The sequence below is a fragment of the Ciconia boyciana genome, chromosome 1, assembly GCF_034638445.1.
Source record: "Ciconia boyciana chromosome 1, ASM3463844v1, whole genome shotgun sequence".
Classification (NCBI taxonomy): Eukaryota; Metazoa; Chordata; class Aves; order Ciconiiformes; family Ciconiidae; genus Ciconia; species Ciconia boyciana.
This window is the reverse complement of record NC_132934.1, coordinates 58,114,498-58,132,850: the sequence shown is the minus strand read 5'-3', so window position 1 is coordinate 58,132,850 and position 18,353 is coordinate 58,114,498. Positions and strand designations below refer to the sequence as shown.

The window sequence follows — 18,353 nt, the reverse complement described above, 5'->3', positions numbered from 1 at the left end:
TTGAGGGACAGGCAGAATCCATGCTCACAATCTGTGCTGGGTCATCTCCATTCCTCTCTAGTTACCAAACTGGTGTGCAGCGGTAGCCACAAGCACCTTTTCCTCTCTGTGCCCCTCTCCAAAAATGAACATTCCCTCAGGTCTAACCTTGTATTAGGCACCAGAATACAACAACAAAGGCACATTAAGATTTTGTTTAAACAACAGCACCCGGAAGGCTGTCTAACCTCCCAGACCCAGCAGTGAGCCGCAGCCATACTTGCAACCGCATGCCAGGATGAGACCCCAGGAGGCCTTGCCTCACCCCTTTTCCCTGGTTTGCCTGGGAAGGATCTTTGGGTGCAGAACATGGAAGGGAGTCGAGGCTCCAGCCAAGCGCCTTGGCTCAGCAACTGGGGGACCTGCGCCCGGGACACCTCATGTCTACCTTTCACGGGGTTCAGACATGGCCAAAGCATCCCTAGATGATCCAGGAAGTGCTGCTGCTGAAGGCAAGCAGGCAGAAGATGGGCTACACAGGGTGGCTCTGCTTGCAGGCCCTTTGGCTACCGTCCTGTTCTCATGGGAAGGTCCTTGGGCAGTCCCCAGTGCTCACACTGCAGTGCTGTAGAGGGAACCCACAGTGATGTGTCTTGGGCTGAGTCTTGCAGGCTAGTGTCTCGGAGGGGAATATACCTCACTGGGCATCCAGCCAGCATCACCGCTGCCCACCATGTCATTCCTCGGGTAGGAAAGGAGAAGAAGGGCTAGAATTGCCCTGTTTATTCACAGTGTCACTGCTGGGTGGCCTTCCAGTGTCACCGTATATGATATTCATAGCACCTAGTAAAACTCATGGGAAAGCTGAGCTCCAGTAACTTAGCAGACCTCAGAGAAATGCCAGGTCGCATTTGGCAGCTCTGCTTGACCCACAGTGAGCAGAATCCCATTTCACCCACTATCCGGAGAGGGACATGCTGCTTTGAAGACCAAAGCCACTTCTTCACAGAAAGACTTGCCTGTGCTAGGAAAGTGTTGAGGAATCAGGGAAACAGCAGAGAAAACTTTGACTCTGTGCTGAAGTTCTACTTCTGCAAGGCCAGTGAAAGCAAGAAAAGCTGAGAAGTGAGAACAAACGCGTTTCCACCTGCAATTCAAGAGCAGAGGTTCCCGAGGAGGCAGGTACCTGTGGCTTGACGCATCCCACAGAGCAGAACAGAGTTGTTCAAAGCATTAACTCACAGTTTATTCAGAACATGCAGCCCCCACTCAAAAAACAATGATTAATGTTCATAGGCTCTTTTTTATGAGACACACACTCTAGCTTCTCAGTACTTCCCAAATAATAATGGATTTGCCTTTTCAATACTCATACCAAGCAAGAGCGTAGCATTTTAGAGAAGACCCAGCATTCCTGGAGGGAAGGTCAAATGCAGCCTGCAAGGTGGGGATGCTGATCTGAGCGCTTTGCCAGAGCCCTCTGCATTTTAAAGCCTTTTCTACAGTCAAGTGCAAGTCCCCATTCACATGCAGCAGGGAGCAATAAATACTCCTGCAAATGAGACATCAGGATCCCAGGATAGCACAAGGCTAAAAACAATGCAAAACACCAAAATAAATAAAACATAGCTAATAGCTACCTCTGAAAAGGTTGCTGTGAGTGACTCGCTCAGCATCAGGTAGGAAATCCGCGGCAGGGGCAGGGATCCAGGCCAGCACACAACTGCCTCAGCAGTGAGTCACTACTTTTTCTTCACACTTTGGGGAGAAAAAAAAAAAAAAAAGATGATGCTGGGTCCCTGCAAAGAGCCTTCTTCATGACACAGCCCAGACTCATCCAGAGCACCATCTAACCTGAGTGCTGCAGGTGTCCTGTGGAAAATAAATCTGTGGCCACATAATTAAAGACTCAACCATAATTCATATGCATGAGGACATTGAAGGGCAGTTGTACAGCCAGCCTTGGTGCTGCCATTTCTCAGTAATGAGAAATGTGTATTCTGATATAACAGATAGCAATAGTGGCCTGTTGTCCTCAGTGAGGAGCAGAGCTGGTGAGAGGTGAGATGCACTGTTGGGTGGCATTTGGGGTTACAGCACAGGAGCAGTAAGACTTGGGAAGAAGACTTGGGAGAAGGCTCTTGTTCGGGCACTGGAAAAATCTGTGGTCCCAGAAACACAATCTGATGTGGCTGTCCTCCCTGTTCCCCTTATCCCACCCAAGCTTTCCCACTTTTGGCTTCCCTTCTTCAGGCTTGTCACGAAGTCCTGGGCTCCAGGCTCGGCCATTGCCCCCTCCCACGTCCACCTCACCTGCCCTTCCCTGTCTCTTCCCCGCCGCACTCCCCGGCCCAGTCTCCTGCCCAGACAGTACCAGTCTGGCTCAGCTGTGTGTCCATGGCCAGTTAGTCCCAGCCTTCCCACCACATGCTGTCCCCCTCCACACAAGCTGCTCCCTGTCACCAGTCCAAGCCTTCCTGGGCAGTCGGTCAGTGGCAGGTCCCCTCCATCCCCAGTCCCCACCTGTCACCAGAATCCCCCGCTCCCCAGGCAAATGGTTTGAGTGCTGCCTGCCTCCCTCCTGTCCCCCCTGCCCACCCTGCTGCCTATCACCCCTCCTCTGCTCTTCCCATTCCCCATCTCACTGCCTTGGCCAGCCCTGCTTTCTGCTCCCAATTCCCCTGCTCAACCAGCCCAAATCACTCCAACAACTTCCAAGCAATTACCCCTTGCCCAACCAGCCCCAGCACCTCCCTTCAGCTCCCGGTCTCATCCATCTCCCAGTCTTATTTGCTTTTCCCCACATTTTTGGTCCTTTCCCTTTGAGTTTCATCCCTTCCCTATTCAAATCAGGGGCTTTCCTCCACTGGGCTTCCCAGAAGCCAGAAGAGCGGTGGCCAGGAGTGTAGGGCAGAGGGAGGCATCGAGGGATTCAGCCTGGTGCCTGACGCAGAGCAGCAGGATGCGGCCCTAGAAGGGAAAGCCTTCCTGGTTTCCTTCAGCCCTGCTCTTCTGTGGGAAAGCCCATACACCGTCACGCCAGCCTCAGAAGCCAAGGGAGGGTTGGGCAGGTTAGCAGAGGCTGAAATCTTTGTAGCTGTGAAGCTGTGACAAGTTTTCCTTCTGTGTTTAGCAAAGCCATGTAATTTGTCCACGCCGGTGGGGCAGAGCAGTGGTGTTTCATGGAGCTGGCAAAACACAGCCTCCATGACACAAAAACTGATGTCCTGCCCAAGGCGAAGCCCTTGCTTGAAAGCCCAGAAGATCCGGAGCTTTCATCCCCTGGGCCATATATATATACTTCCTCCAACCCGGGAAACCTAGTGGTGGGCCAACATTTTCAAAAAGAACTGAATAAATGCACCCAATTCAAGCTGAGGCAAACACTTTCTATGGAAAATTTCTGCTCCAGTGGTGAAACTTTGACAAAGTTATAAGCAAGTGAAAACAGGGTCTTAAAAGGGGAAGTGTCGGCAACCTTAATAATAGGAGCTGCTCCTGGCCACACCTGTAATTAAGGGCCTTTATTGCTTTTTGCCATATACCTCGCCTTTTTTATCCTTGTGGTATTCCCAGCTTCTGTCAGTTTGCAACTGACTCTCTTTATTACACCCACGCTGGCTTGCTTTGGCAAAAAAAAAAAAAAGAAGACCTAATGGAAAAAAAACAAACAAACAGGAATATTCAGGTGCACCCTCAGAGCTGTGTCAGGACAGGGTGGACGTAGCAGAGGAATACAGGACAGGGCCAAGGTTCCTTGGCAGGAGATGGACTCAGGGCTGAATCAGCAGGATCTTGCTTGAAGACATGCAACCTTGTCCTCCTTGCCTGCACGCTGAGTGCTCCCCGGGCACCGAGGCATCTGAGTGCCTGGGGGTGGTGGAAGAACCTGGCCCAACATCCTGGGCAAGATGCAGGGATGCAGGGCAGGCACCACCTCTGCCTTGCCAAGTCTCGTGGATACCTCCTCACCTTGAAAGCAGCACATCTCCCTCTGAGAAACTCCAACCCTCATATTTTTTGGAGAAAAGGAGCTGAACCAGTCCCTCTCTCTGTTTGGACTTTTGCCCCATGGCCACGTCCTGTGGCAGAGCCATCAGCTGGGGCAGCCCCATCCCATCTTCCTGGAGGGGTGGGATAAGGCTGCTCTGCTCCCCTCTTTCTGCATGGCACTGAGGATGGCTTTTGGCAGCAGTGTGAACTTCTCAAAGACTCTAATGAGAGGATGTGCAGCCTGAGGAGAAGAGAAACAACCCTGGGGCTCAGAGACACAGCCCTCTCTCTGTCTTAGGAACAGCGGGAGCAAAGCAAGCTGAGAAGCCACATTCACCCCTATAGGAAGCCTTGCAGGTCAGACCAAATGAAGTATAGGACTGGTCAGGCGGGAGGCAATTCAGCTGTGAAACGACTTAGGTTTGGGAGGCTGGTTGGAGGAGAGGCTGGATACAGAAGTACAGATCAGAGGAGGTCCCCCATGGCTGGAGAAAGGCAAATACTGCATTCTTCTTTGAAAAAGGCCAAAAGGTTGATCCTGGGAACTACAGGCTGGTCAGACTCATTTGGTCCCTGGAGCGGGTCCTCTTGGAACACATTTCTGGGCACATGAAGGAGAAGAAGGTGACTGGCGACTGTCAGCGTGGCTTTACCAAGGGTAAATCATGCCTGAACAACCTGGCCGCCTTCTACAATAACATGACTGGATTTGTGGGTGAGGGGAGAGTAGTGGAAGTTGTTTATCTCAAATTCAGACAGGCTTTCAACACCGCCTCCCACAATGTTCTGCTATCCAAGTAAAGGTGTAGTGGTCTCAATAGGTGGACAAGGAGATGGGTAAAAAAACCTGGTTGGCTGGTCAGGCTCAGGGCATAGTGGTTAATGGGTTGTACAGTGCCCAGGGGCTGGTACTAAGTGGGGTGCCTGTCCTGGGACCTGTCCTGTTTAACATGGTTATCGATGACCTGGAGGAGGTGATGGAGTGCACTCCTGCCAGGCTTGCAGATGGCATCCGGTTGGAGGGGGACGCAGTCAACATTCCCAAGGGCAGGGCTGCCATCAGAGGGACATAAGCAGGCTGGAGGGTTGGACCTGCAGGAACATTGTGAGTTCAGCAAGGGCAAATGCAAAGCCCTGCACCTGGGAAGGAAGAGGCCCCAGCCACGATACAGGCTGGGGACCTGCCAGATGGAGAGTAGCTCTGTGGGAAAGGACCTGGGAGTCTTGGTAAAAGACAGAGCCAAGCTCTTCACAGCGGTGTGTGCTGGGATGACGAGAGACAACGAGCGTAAGTTGAAACAAGAGAGGTCCGTCTTGCATACAAGGAAAATCTTTCTGTCTCCAAAGACAGTCAAGCATGGGGAAAAGTTGCCCAGAGAGGCTGTGTGTGCAGTCTCCATCCTGAGAGGTTTACAAGACCAGATAAAGCCTGAGCGACCTTGTTTAACCTCTTTGCTGACTCTGCTTTGAGCAGGAGGCTGGACTAGAGCTGTCCTGAGGTCTCTTTCAACCTGAATTATCCTATGACCCTACAATGCGCAGTGCCCCATTTGTGTATGGCATGTTTGGCACATGCCAGGTACGTATGTGCCACACATATGTGTCCATGGCAAGGGTGAGCTGCAAGCCCGTGGCACGAGTCCCGTGTGAAGGCTGCAGCTGAAGGAGGACGAGGTATCACACACAGACGATGGGCGATGGGTGAGGAGCACATGGTGGCAGGGGGAGCTGCTGGGGCAGTCCTCCGAACGCGTGTGACAAGTGTGCCAGTTTTGTGCGTACCGGTGAGCTCGCCGAGTGTCACACGCATGTGAATCACGCTTGCAAGGAGCTTGCGATGTAAACGTGCGGTGGGAGTGCGCGTGCGTGTGCCAGGGGAGCGAACACGTGGCCATAGTAGCGAAATGCGTGTGCAGCGTGCAGATACTGCGTGCGTGGGCGGGGGGAGAACGGCGTTTGTGTGGGCTTGTTATTCACAGCGGTGCAAACCGGTGGTAGCTAAAAAGCCTCCCATGTACGAGCATCTCCCATGCGGACTCGGAGGGTGGTGAGACGCAACGTAGCACAGGCGGTTATGAAACCAGCTTGCCCAGTCAGGATAATTCACGTACTGCTGTGGGAGGGACAGGAGAGATAAACAACGCACGGGGAGATGGGAGGGCAGGGAGAATGGCTTAAAATGCAGCTTCCCAGCATGCCCTGGTGGATTAGTTCAGCATCTCAGCCCAGCTCCTCTTTAATTCTTATGCAAGGGGTTTCTCTGGAAGGGACAGCCTGTCCCCACCAGCTGAACGCCAGGCACAGGGCACTGATTAACAAAAGGCCATCTCACCACCCGTCCCACGCAGTGAAGGGCGAGAAGCAGCTGGGGACTCGTTCCCTGCAAGGACTGAGGTTGTGGATTTTCATTTCTGCTTTGCATTGTGCTGTTGCTCATCAGGGACCTCAGGATGTGCTCGTCTGAGCCTGCCATGGCCTCCTGTTCGCTTCTGGGTGCGATTTGAAAGTGCTGATTTGTATCTGTAAGGCCCCATGTGGGCTGTTTTGAGGTTTGTGGCCTGATGGCTCCCACTTCCTACATCTGGATGTTCAGAGGCCAAGGGTATCCGAGTTAGGAGTATCCGAGTTAGGAATATTGTTGGTCCGTCAGAGCTGCTGTTTGGAGTCGTAGGCAGTGGTACGAAGGTGTCGGGTGTTGTGTACCTACCTAGGGAGGTACATTGTCCTGGCCACAGCTTCACTGCAGCTGTAGATGCAGGATGGGCAAAGAGCTATTCTGGGAACCGCTCCCGGTGCATTTATCGCTCACAACGTCCCCAGCTGTGCAGAGAGGTGATAGGTTAAGCCCACAGTGGCAGGTTAAATTCTTCCTTCTGCCACTGACTGCTTCGTGATCTTGGGCAAGTCACTTTGCCTTGCTGCCAGCCGCTTCCTTCCCCTTTTCCTTTCTTTCTGGCTGAGTACAGGAGCTGCCCCTTCTCATGCGACTGCAGCAGCAAGCACAACGGGGCGATGAAAGACCTGAGGGCTCTGGATGTTTCTCCATGGGACAAATTATCAAATAATTACAATAACTCAGAAAATCCCATGTTTCTCACAAATTGCTCTTGCATTTTAACAGCTGACAATGCATCTCGAGCTCATGAGACCATCTGACCACTGCAGGAGAGCTGTGTCTCAAACAGAGCAGCAGGGAACATGCAGCTTCATCCAGGCAGGACAACTTCACCAATACACCTTGTACCTCCTCTGCAGCAACTGCTGCTGGCTGCTCTCGCCCTGACTTCCCTCCTCCACTGACTTCAGACCGCTCTGTCCCACCAGCCCCTACCAGCTTGCTGAGCTCCCAGTTACTTAACCCTGACACCCCAGGTGCAGCCAGTCAGCCCGCATCTGCAGCTCTCTGCTCTGCTCAGTTTTTCATCACAGCTCTTCCCTGCTTCCCCCACAGCCTTGTGCAGCGCTGGATGGGTCACATAAGTTTCTCTATTCAAGGCAGCCTGGTTGCTAGTGAGCACAACACTGTGTCCTGGAAAGCAAAAGGCACATGGTGTAATCAAGCAGCCTGGCGCTAAATTATGGCTCCACTTTGCTTACATTTAATCAGCTCCATCTGTGTCGTACCAAGTGTTCTGCTATAGGTCTGCATCGCCTGTCATGTGCTCGCACCCACTCTCCAACTGATTCATTATTTTATGCCTGAGAGAAGCACGTGCAGGCTGCAGGTCATGTTATATATATCTTCAAAGTCTTCTCTGGAGTTTCTGCGTCAGCTCGTCCTCCTCTGTTCTGATACCCCAGGAGCGGTGTCCAGGCCTGTCTCGGGTCCCTGATAGACATGGAGAGTCTGTTGCTGGGTGAGCATCTAATCACCTGTCAGGAGCAATTTCAAGCTCCTTACTTTCTCGGTCACACGGCTTCTGTAATGAGGCTTTGTACAGGCCTTCAGCTGACTCTTTCAGTGACTGTAGCACTGGGACATCCAAACAACTCTATCAATGCACTACAGCCAGGACCCAAATATTACCAGGTCCCAGGTTTCAAGACGTGCTATTTCAAACCCGGGGCCAGCACCAAAATAATCCTGCTAATTTCAGAGGCCAAAAAAACTTTTAAAGCTCAAATATCCAGTGTCTCACAGACTATTTCAGGATGGTGTTTGTATCCATTCTGAATTTCTTCCCAGGCATCAGGGCAGCAAAATCACATGGCTCTGCTTGGCAACATGCGTTTCCTCTTTCCACGCTGACCTGACTTTGATAGCCGGTCGCTTGGGGTCTGCGTGCCCAGGCTGCCCAGAGAGCAGAGGGATTGCCCCCACTAGATGCTTACTTCTGGAGGGGATGTCTTCAAAGGTAAGCAAATATACTAATGGCCCACTGACTGCTCTGCTGCTGTTGCTTTCCCCAGGAACTGGAAGAAGCCCAGGAGACTCTGTACAGTTTGCAAGCCAGGCTGTCATTATCTAATGTCCTGAGGGGGTATGAAAAGGCTGGTTGCCAGAAGAGCTCTCAGAGCATTGCAAACCCTCTACCTGAGAGCCCTCACGCTGGTGAGGACACATCCGAATGGGGCATTTCTCCACTTCCATGCAGTTTTACTGCCCCTCTCCCGCCGGGGGAGCGTGCTGGCCGGCCGCCTGTGGCAAGGGAAAGGCAGGAGCCCCCTGCTACAGCCATAAGTTGTGCGTGCCATGCCAAGGGACTGAATGATAGGAAAGAAGGGAGCAAATCTCATACGTTGAGCACATGCAACCAGGCAGGGCTGTGAGGCGATGACTGAAGGGCAGGCAGGCAGCAAGGCAGCAACCAGAAGGACCTGACTCGGAACCCAGATTGTCTCTGCCTAACTTCCCAGGGCTGGAGCAGCTTTGCAGACTTCTCCCCAAGAAGAAATCGAAGTGGTAGCAGGTATCTGAACTGCTTTCAGAGTCAGTGGCCATTCTGTGAAAGCTATGGGCCTGGCTGTCAGGCGGGCTGACCTTTATTGCAGGTTATGGGTGCAGGGTCGGAGGTGCGTGCTGGTCCTCTCAGAGCTTGCCCTCCCTCAGGATCAAAAGTTTCCACCCTCGACCACTGCTTCCGGCCCACAGCACTGCCCGCAGAGCCAGCCCCAGCCCAGCCCAATCCAGCCCAGTCCAGCCCAATCCAGCCCCAGCCCCAGCCCAGCCCCAATCCAGCCCAGTCCAGCCCAGTGCAGCCCAGCCCAGCCCCAGCCCCAGCCCATCCCAGCCCAGCCCCAATCCAGCCCAATCCAGCCCAGTGCAGCCCAGCCCAGCCCCAGCCCCAGCCCCAGCCCCAGCCCATCCCAGTCCCAGCCCATCCCATGCCAGTCCCAGCCCATCCCATCCCAGCCCCAGCCCCAGCCCCAGCCCCAGCCCCAGCCCAGCCCAGCCCCAGCCCCAGCCCATCCCAGTCCCAGCCCAGCCCATCCCAGCCCCAGCCCCAGCCCAGCCCATCCCAGCCCCAGCCCCAGCCCAGCCCCAGCCCGAACCCAGCCCAGCCCAGCCCCAGCCCATGCCAGTCCCAGCCCATCCCATGCCAGTCCCAGCCCATCCCATGCCAGTCCCAGCCCATCCCATCCCAGCCCCAGCCCCAGCCCCAGCCCATCCCAGCGCAGCCGCAATCCAGCGCGACCCAGCCCAGTGCAGCCCAGCCCAGCCCCAGCCCCAGCCCATCCCATGCCAGTCCCAGCCCATGCCATCCCAGCCCCAGCCCCAGCCCCAGCCCATCCCAGTCCCAGCCCATCCCATCCCAGCCCCAGCCCCAGCCCAGCCCAGCCCAGCCCCAGCCCCAGCCCCAGCCCATCCCATGCCAGTCCCAGCCCATCCCATCCCAGCGCCAGGCCCAGCCCCAGCCCCAGCCCCAGCCCATGCCAGTCCCAGCCCATCCCATCCCAGTCCCAGCCCCAGCCCCAGCCCAGCCCAGCCCCAGCCCCAGCCCATCCCAGCCCAGCCCCAATCCAGCCCAATCCAGCCCAGTGCAGCCCAGCCCAGCCCCAGCCCCAGCCCCAGCCCCAGCCCATCCCAGTCCCAGCCCATCCCATGGCAGACGCAGCCCATCCCATCCCAGCCCCAGCCCCAGCCCCAGCCCAGCCCAGCCCCAGCCCCAGCCCCAGCCCATCCCAGTCCCAGCCCATCCCAGTCCCAGCCCATCCCAGCCCAGCCCCAGCCCCAGCCCCAGCCCCAGCCCAGCCCCAGCCCCAGCCCCAGCCCCAGCCCCAGCCCCAGCCCCAGCCCCAGCCCAGCCCCAGCCCAGCCCAGCCGCAGCCCGAACCCAGCCCAGCCCAGCCCCAGCCCCGCGGTGCCACGCCAGCGCCGGGGCCGGCGGCAGCCCTGGACCAGTCCGGGCAGCCGGGACCCGCGGGGACGCCGGGACCCGCGGGGACGCCGGGTCCTGCAGGGATGCCAGCCTTGCTTCCATCTCTAGATGGTGCTCTGAGGCCGGGCAACGGCCGGGCTCCCCGGTTTGTGCCGTGCCACTCGGCCTCCCCGCGCTGTGTCCTGCCGGCGGGAACATCCCGGGGCTGAGGAGGGCAGGACCCCCACCCTGCTGACCACGGCAGGAGGAGAAGCCTGTGTAGCCCCTCCAAGAACCTGCTACCGTCTCAGCTCCTCCTGCCGTGGCATCCCCCCGCCGTGGGATACCGTGCCATGGACAGACTGCCTCCCCTTCCTCCCCGTCCCTCTGCTGTCCCCCTTTACCTGCCCCAGGGGGGCTGCCCCAGCTGGCCCTACGCTGCCCCACGCTTTCAGCATCCCAGCAGGCTGCCTTCCCTTCTCTCCCCCTCCTGTGCAGCCAGCAGTAGGCCGTCCCGGCTTTGCAGATTTAGCACAGGGCCGGTGCCTGCGGGGTTTTCCAATAGTGGTGCTCCATTAGGGCCCAGCTCTGCTTTTACCACAGGCAATGGCAAAAGTCCCATTGACTTTGTGGGGCAAGAGCAAGCCCTTAATGGCCTCGGAAGGTAAGGCGCTTTTTTCTGCCCTTTTTTTTTTTTTGGTGACATTTAAAACCATGGCCACTTCATATTGCCTGTCCAAAAGCTGGAGAGACCTCAGGCCCTCCTGCAAAGGCAAAGAAGGGCTGCTAAAGCTCGAAGTGAGCAGAAAAGGCATTTTGCCGTGCAGAGGTCATGAGCCTGCATCCAGCCACCAGGTCAGCGGCATGCCCCGCTCCGTTCCTGGGCAAAACCTGGACAAAACCGAGCTGGGTTGAAAAGGAATGCATTTGTTCAGCAGCACAGACATTTTCAACACCATTTCCTGATCATGGAAATCCAAACCCATTTTCTCCCCGTTTGAGATTATTGTGGTGTTTCTTGAAAATATTTTTAGTTGCAGTGTGTATCAAAATGTTTTGCTGAGCAAGTTTTGGGTGAGTTGAAAGGTGCCAATGACAGTTTCTTTTCAAAAGGGTTGTCCAAGAGTGCCACCAAAAATAAAACGTGAAACAAGTTTCTCAAGTGTCATTTAAAACAACAACAACATTCATCTGAAAGCTGGCAAGAGTGACAGCAGCGTAGTTAGCTGTCATGGGGTGGAGGATCTGAACCAGTGCCTGGATCTTATTCATAGGGAAGAATTCCTTCCTCTCCCCATTATCTTTCTGGTATTTGAATGGCTTTCAATAATGAGCCAAGGAAATCGTTCAGAAGTAAGACAGGAGAGAAATATAGGTTATGGGCAGATAAACAAAGCAGCAGTGTCTTCCTCCTGAAAAGCAAGCTGCCAGCCCCTCGAGATTAGGGGCAGGTCTTGGGCAAGCAGTGCCTCCATCAGATCCTGGACAAGGGAGGGAGCTCAGGGACATCATGCCCTGGCGTGCAATAGAGGTGTCTTCTCTGGAGAGCACAGGACGAGAAAGTGTCACCTACCTGAAAGGTGATGCTCCACATGTTGTACGCCACAGCCAAAATACCAGGTGTGTTTACTGTTGTGAATGGCTTGGAGAGCTGATTTGCAGGCTCCTTAAAAATGTCCAGTCTTCTTTAGAGCAAACAGCCTTCTGAGGTGGATTCTCCTGGTGGCCTTTCATGGGCTGCATAAAGGAGTCCCCAGCCTACAGCCAGAGGTGCTTGTTGAGATGGATGCTGCTGTCGCATTGCACTTTTGTGTACGGCCTTGGGTGTTTATGGGATGAAGTTGTGGTATAGGATGGGTTATGCCCCCATGTGTGGCATACACATGTAGGTACGTGCAGCGTGTACTTGGGCACAAGCACTCTGCGATTCGAGCGTGCAGGTACAGAAGTACCTGTGCAGAAGGATGTATGTACCGCTGTGTATCAGCAAAGCCTGTGGGCATGCGTGCAGCTTGCAGAGGCAGAAGAGCACTTTTTACTGGGAGGAGTGACCTCACCATGCCGTCAGATGGGCTACGTGTGCCCAAGGAACATGCCATTTTGGCAACATAAGCACAGCTGCGGGAGGAGTGCCTGACGGGGAGAGGTTTACCCATCATCTGTTCTCCTGCACTCTGGCTGTTCCTCTCCTTCCATCTGCCCCCTCCTCTCAGCCCCCTTCTCTTCCTTGGGTCCTCCTCAGCTCTCTCCCCTCTCTAACAATGTGACAGTGTCGCCAGCTTTCTCTCAATTTTATTGTGAACAGCTGGTTTTTCCTCAACACCTCGGTGTCTTCTCCACTGTGATGCCAAACATGACATGAAAAGGGCCAGCAGGTTCAAACGTATGGAGGGGGCTGGGATCCCAGCATGGCTGTTGGGGATGCTTGTTGAACAGATGCTTGTTCCCTTAGCATTACTGCAACGTTTTCCAATTTTTCCCCCAAAAGTTACGTCGTCTGAAGCGAGGGGTGGCAGTGCTGGCCTGTGTGCCGCCTCCACCGCCCCAGCTGTGCATGCCCATGGCCCCGCTGCACCTCAGCTGCCCCATCCTTGCCCAGGCTCCCTGGGCCCTCGCTCCTTGGAGATGAGCCTCCCAAGAGCTAACAGGCTGCAGGCACTTCATCCCCACCAAGCACTGCCATCTGCCTCCAAAGGATGCTGTACCTCAGTGGGGGGGTGCCCAGCCGTGCGGATTCCCCCTCTCCTAGGGGCCACCACCTCAGTCTGTGTCCTGGATGCCCGTGTCCTCTCACACAGAGTCCTTCTTTCTCGGTCCATTAGGTTGTTTCCACTGCCATGGCCAGTGGCAGGCACCCGGCTCTGAAAGCTGTATTAAAAGCCAGGTCAATACCAGCCCCTGCTTGTTCCCTCTGGGGAAAATAAATAAATAATAAAAGGAGGGAGGGAGGGACTTCATTAATTAGCAATGGGGAGGAGAGGTGGGACAGGAGCCCGCATGGAAAAATGAGGCTGTATGTCAAGTCATACATGGGAAAAGCCAGGATCCACAAGCTCCTGGTCCCACTCTGTGCCCGATGGGAGGAGAGGGAGGCATCAGGAGTGGTGCCTTTCCTTTCCCCCTCTTCTCCTGATGCTTTGCTCTTCAGTCGTCACCTGTCTGCTCTTCTCTCATCCTCCCACCAACTCCTCTTGTTGGCAAGGCTTCCCAAAGGTGTCAGATCACTGCTTAGGTGCAGAGCAAACCCATGCAGGGCAGCTGTCCCCCCCGCAGAACCTGCACACCAGGATGAGAAATGGCCACATCTGGGTCTAGACCCGTCTTGTTAGTCTGTCCCCGCTCTTTCTCAAATGCACTCCCTTATTACCTCGCTTTCTCTTCTTCTTTTTCCCTTCCTCCTCCGCCTGCCTGCTGTGCCTGCTTCTTCCTCTCACTCCTGCTATTTCCTTCCTTCCCCTTCTGCTTCTTCCCCGCTTCCTCTTGCTTCTTGAACCAAGTCCAAATTGATACTGAGATGCTGTTTTTCTGCTTTGTAGATTAGGGGTTGGGCGGGACATCATTTCTTCAGCCATTCCCCCCATAGCACAACTGTTGGGTGCCCAAAGAAGCTACCTGAGCTACCTGTTTGTCTTTCTGTCTTCATATCATCTACAGTTTTGAAGGGGTTTTTTGATTCTGCTGCTCCTAAAGGAAAAGGCTCACTAGGTTTCCACGTCTTTTGTGAAATGACAGCAAAGTGATGTTACAGGTCTAACTCTGGTTGATGCCCTCCCTCATTTCCTCTAGTTCTTACTTGCCTCTACCAAAAAAAGAGATTTTAGGGGATGTTATATTTTTTTGAGCCTTACATCTAGAGCAGTGTCTTGCACGTCTCTGCCTCTTCATCAAGCATATCTATAACCCTTCCCTGGGCAAAACTCTCGTTATCTCCAAAGCCAGCAGGATCGTTTGACCCATCCTACTGGTATTTTTAATGCAAATGCTTCCTTCCCTCCATACATCTTGTATGATCTTCTCCCCGAGCAAATTCTCTGTGCCTCTTATTGTAGGTCTTTACCAGGGAGGCCCAGAACAGGGGAGCCCTCGTGGTGGAGCTTCCAGGCACCACCGCCATACAAACAGCAAACACCAGCACTAATAACTCTCATCAGTCTCTATACCAGGCTGCAGCCTTGAGGTCTCTCCTTTGCTTCCAAACCTCCCCCTGGGATATTAGACTTTATTAAAAATAAATAGTTACAAATTCAGTTTTACAGCTGATGGCAGCAGGGAGAACGGAGGAGGTGAAAGGAGCAAGTTGAGGGTCTGCTGTCCCGTCAGGTCACTTGTCTGTCATCCCAGCCACGCTGTGCCGGGGAGCAGTCTGAGTGTGCAAGCACAGGGCCCTGCCTCCTCTGCCAGGCATCTCAGGAGAGGAGCAGGATGTGTTTTTCAAGAGGACTGGGAGAACTGGGTCTGAGTCTGTGGAGCCGAGCTGCTTCTGGAGGTGACAGATGCCAAAAGCCAAGTAGAGCGTCCTTGTCTCCTAGCTTGGCATTTGCAGTGGAAGAATATGGATTTCAGTTCTCGTTCTGTTTTATATACAAAGAAAGAGTCATGTGCAACAAGCAATAAACATGCAAGTAAACCCCTCCCTTGAGATCCTTCCCCACTCCCTCCAGGAGTCCTAAACTCTCCCGTCCATCCTCATCTGGTCAGTGCTTAGGTATGGCTCCTCTCCTAGTGACGGTCATGACTCTTGACAGCCATGGGGCCTACCCACGTCGAGAGGGGACAGAAAGTCTGCTGTTGCCTCAGCAGCAGAAACACTTGCTGTGGGTCCCGGTCTGTCCATTGAGCACAGGGACTCCTGTCGCCTCTCCAGAGAGGAGAAACCAGGCGTGCTGCTCTCCTGTCTCTGGGCAGCAAAGGGGTCCTAGCACAAGCTGCACACACGGGAAGAGTAGTGTATCCTCACTCCTCTTCCAGGCAGTATGACTTCATGGGAAAGGGAGTATATCAGAGCAGCTCCAGGCCTTGATGTACTCAGGGACTGAGAGGCAGTCACAGGAGGCATTTTTTGGTGGGCAAGGGACTTATCCAGCTACGTACAGGTGCAGAATGGAGGAGGAGACGGTGGGCGACGGGTGTGGAACGGGGAGGCTGGAGGAGTTAGATGGCCGACTCCCTGCGGTATGAGATTGTATCTAGGGGCAGAGTTGCCTGGAGCCGCTCCAGGTCCAGGTGGCTTCCAAAATCCATCATCTGGATGACGCCTCCCTCTTCTTTAGTGCTGCCCCCTAACACCACACCCACTTCATCATCGTCTTCATCTTCATCTTGACTGACAAGAGCCAGCTCATTCTCGTAGCAGAAGGCACTGGGAGGTGGGGGAGAAGGTAGGATAGTCATCTTGCTTTCTTGCAGTTCTCGGGCTGAGCAGCAAGGCGTGCCGGCTACCTCGTAGGTCTTGTGAAAGCGTGAATAATCCACTTTGTAGTGGTTCTTCTCCTCAAACACAACTGGTTCAAAACGGTGACCCCAAAGGATTTCACTAGCGAGGTAAGAGCTTCGTGCCTGTGTGGTCATGGCTGTGGCTTCCACCATCCCCTCCAGGATAACAACAATTTCAAAGTTCTCCGTCTCCAGCTCCTCCTTGCCAATCCCATAGAGTGGGCTCTCCTCGTCAATCTCATGAACAATAATAATGGGTGAGACCAAAAATATACGGTCAAGGCCCACGTCATAGCCCACATTGAGGTCCCGCTGGTCCAGGGGGAGGTATTCCCCTTCCTCTGTCATGTAGGGTTTGATGAGCTGGGCTCGGACATGGGCCTCTACAATGTGGCTCCTCCTCAGGTTGCCCACCCGCCACATGAGACACAGTTTGCCATCCCGCACAGAGATGACCGCATGGTGACTGAAGAGGAGAGTCTGGGCCCGCTTCTTGGGCCTCGCCATCTTGGCCATGATGGTGCCAATCATGAAGGAGTCAATGACGCAGCCCACGATGGACTGGACCACAACTGCCATGATGGCCAGCGGGCACTCCTCAGTCACGCAGCGAAAGCCGTACCCAATCGTTGTCTGTGTCTCCACTGAGAAAAGAAAAGCCCCTAGGAAGCTGTTCACATGCATGATGCAGGGCTTGAGGAGGGAGGGACCACCTCCCACCGCCGGTGCATTGAGGTCGCCATGGAAGAAAGCAATGCACCAGAAGAGGAAGCCAAAGAAGAGCCAGGAGACCAGGAAGGTAGCGGAGAAGATCATAAGCATGTACCGCCAGCGCGTGTCCACACAGGTGGTGAAGATGTCGGCCATGTAGCGCTGAGACTTGTTGCTCAGGTTGGCAAAGTAGACGTTGCACTGGCCGTTCTTCTTCACAAAGCGGTTGCGGTGCTTCCGCCGGGGGGCATGGCCCTTCCCGTTCCGGCTGTGCCCATTCACACTGCCCAGCGCGGAGACCTTGTGTCCATCCTCTTCAGTCGAGACGATGCTGTACCTGGAAGAGAAAAAACAGGTCTTTCCAGCAAAAATACATGAAGAACAACAACAACCACCGAGACAGCACGGGTGGGAGACACGTGGGTGGATCACAGGGCTACATCAGTGTGATGCTGAAGTTCACAACGGCGTGTTTCCCTGGTTATTGCACCATGGTGCCACACTGACCAAATTGGTGGAGCTCGGCTGCAATATTTGCCGAGTCTTGCTGCCAGGAGGTTGTATCTAGCACATCCTGACAGGGCAGCAAAGCAGGAGAAGCTTGTAGTGCTGTGCTTCCTTCCAGCCTTTGTGGTGAGGAGGGACCCAAGGCTTCGAAACCTGACGGCAGCTGGGACAGCCGGGAAGCCTGGGAGCAAGCGCCCGTGGTCTGGCCACATTTTGGCCCTGACATTATATAAGGCCGTGAGTTTCTATTTTCTCCTCCGCTCTCCTCACTGATTTCATGGTGCGTCGGTGACAATGTTTATACACTTCCTGCGCTCAGGACAATTCTGTTGCCACAGCAACGCGCGTGGCTCCCAGCATCCAGCATCTGAAGCCAAAGGTGTAATTTGGAGATCAACAGCCAAAGTGCTGGCAGATTTCCCTGGGAGAAGCTCCCCACACACTTTCTGGGAGATACTTGCCCCTCCAGCTCCCCTCCCTCGCAGGCGGCACCGCCACTGCCCCTTGAGTGCTGCTAGGTCTACGGTTGCAGATACTCCTTAAAGACATGATGGCAGAAGATGCTCTGACCACTGAGGAAATCAAGGGAGTGCACAGACCCACCCAGAACACTCTGCCTTTGTGACTGCCAAGCCCTGGCTTCCCAGGACCTGTTGGGCTGGCAGTGCCTCCTGCCCACCCCATAGTGTTGACATGTCAGCTGGAGCCCTCCAGCATGGGCTCCGTGACCCTCATCCTCCTCTCGTGGGAAGAGGGAGCAGCGTAAGCACGCGTGGCTGGACTTGTGACTCCTGGGGACGGGAGCTTCTGCAGCACTGCTGTAATCTGTAATTTCTGGTCCAGCACCATGCAGCGCTTTGCTTCTCCTCTGTAGCACTCCTCCTCTGGGTACTGCCCCCAGGTATGGTGTGTCTTGGATTGGAGAAGGAGAGAGGAGCCATACCTTGGAGCAGGAAAGCCCCTGGCAGATAATTTGAGAAGAATATACCAAAAGGCAGGCTGAAGGTAGGGCCCGAGGGGCCAGATGAGGAGGACCAGGCCACCCTGGGCAGCAGCAGTCCTTGAGAAGGGGCTTACTCACCGGTTGACTCGGACGCTGCCCATGGCTCGCTGTATCATCAGGTGTCAGGGGGCCGCGGGAGCTGGGAGGGCGCGGGGTCTCATACAGCAGCACTCACATGGGACCGGGCTGCTCCGGGTTTCACCTCCGGCGAGCTGGGGCCCGCGCTGCCATTGCGATTGCTCCTGGGCACGCGCCTTGCAGAGAAGGATGAAGCAAAACCCAGTCAGAGCCTCTCCTGACAGCACCCATCCCAGACCCAGAGCAGGGCACGCAGGGCTCCCAGCCTTTTGCTCAGGAGGGGTCTGGAGGTGTCCACGGGCCACCGTGCCACAGCCTGGCTCGGGCAGGTGAGGAGCTGCTGAATGTAG

General features: G+C 54.8%; 1 protein-coding gene across 1 annotated transcript; it reads right to left on the bottom strand.

Moving 5' to 3' along the window:
* Positions 1–15,422: 15,422 nt before the first annotated feature.
* KCNJ4 (potassium inwardly rectifying channel subfamily J member 4) lies at positions 15,423–18,107 on the bottom strand. Its single transcript, XM_072846759.1, has 2 exons — positions 18,004–18,107; positions 15,423–16,752 (listed from the first exon to the last, which is right to left on the bottom strand). The coding sequence occupies exons 1-2, from the start codon at positions 18,039–18,041 to the stop codon at positions 15,423–15,425; spliced, it is 1,368 nt and encodes a 455-aa protein (XP_072702860.1). The 5' UTR covers positions 18,042–18,107.
* Between the last annotated feature and the right edge of the window lie 246 nt (positions 18,108–18,353).

Bases quoted from the DNA above. Each gene is read 5' to 3' on its own strand.
- KCNJ4 (XM_072846759.1), bottom strand. From the start codon at position 18,041: ATGATACAGCGAGCCATGGGCAGCGTCCGAGTCAACCG. The intron at 16,753-18,003 runs GTGAGTAAGCCC...TTTCTCTTCCAG, and splicing joins GGCAGCGTCCGAGTCAACCG to GTACAGCATCGTCTCGACTG.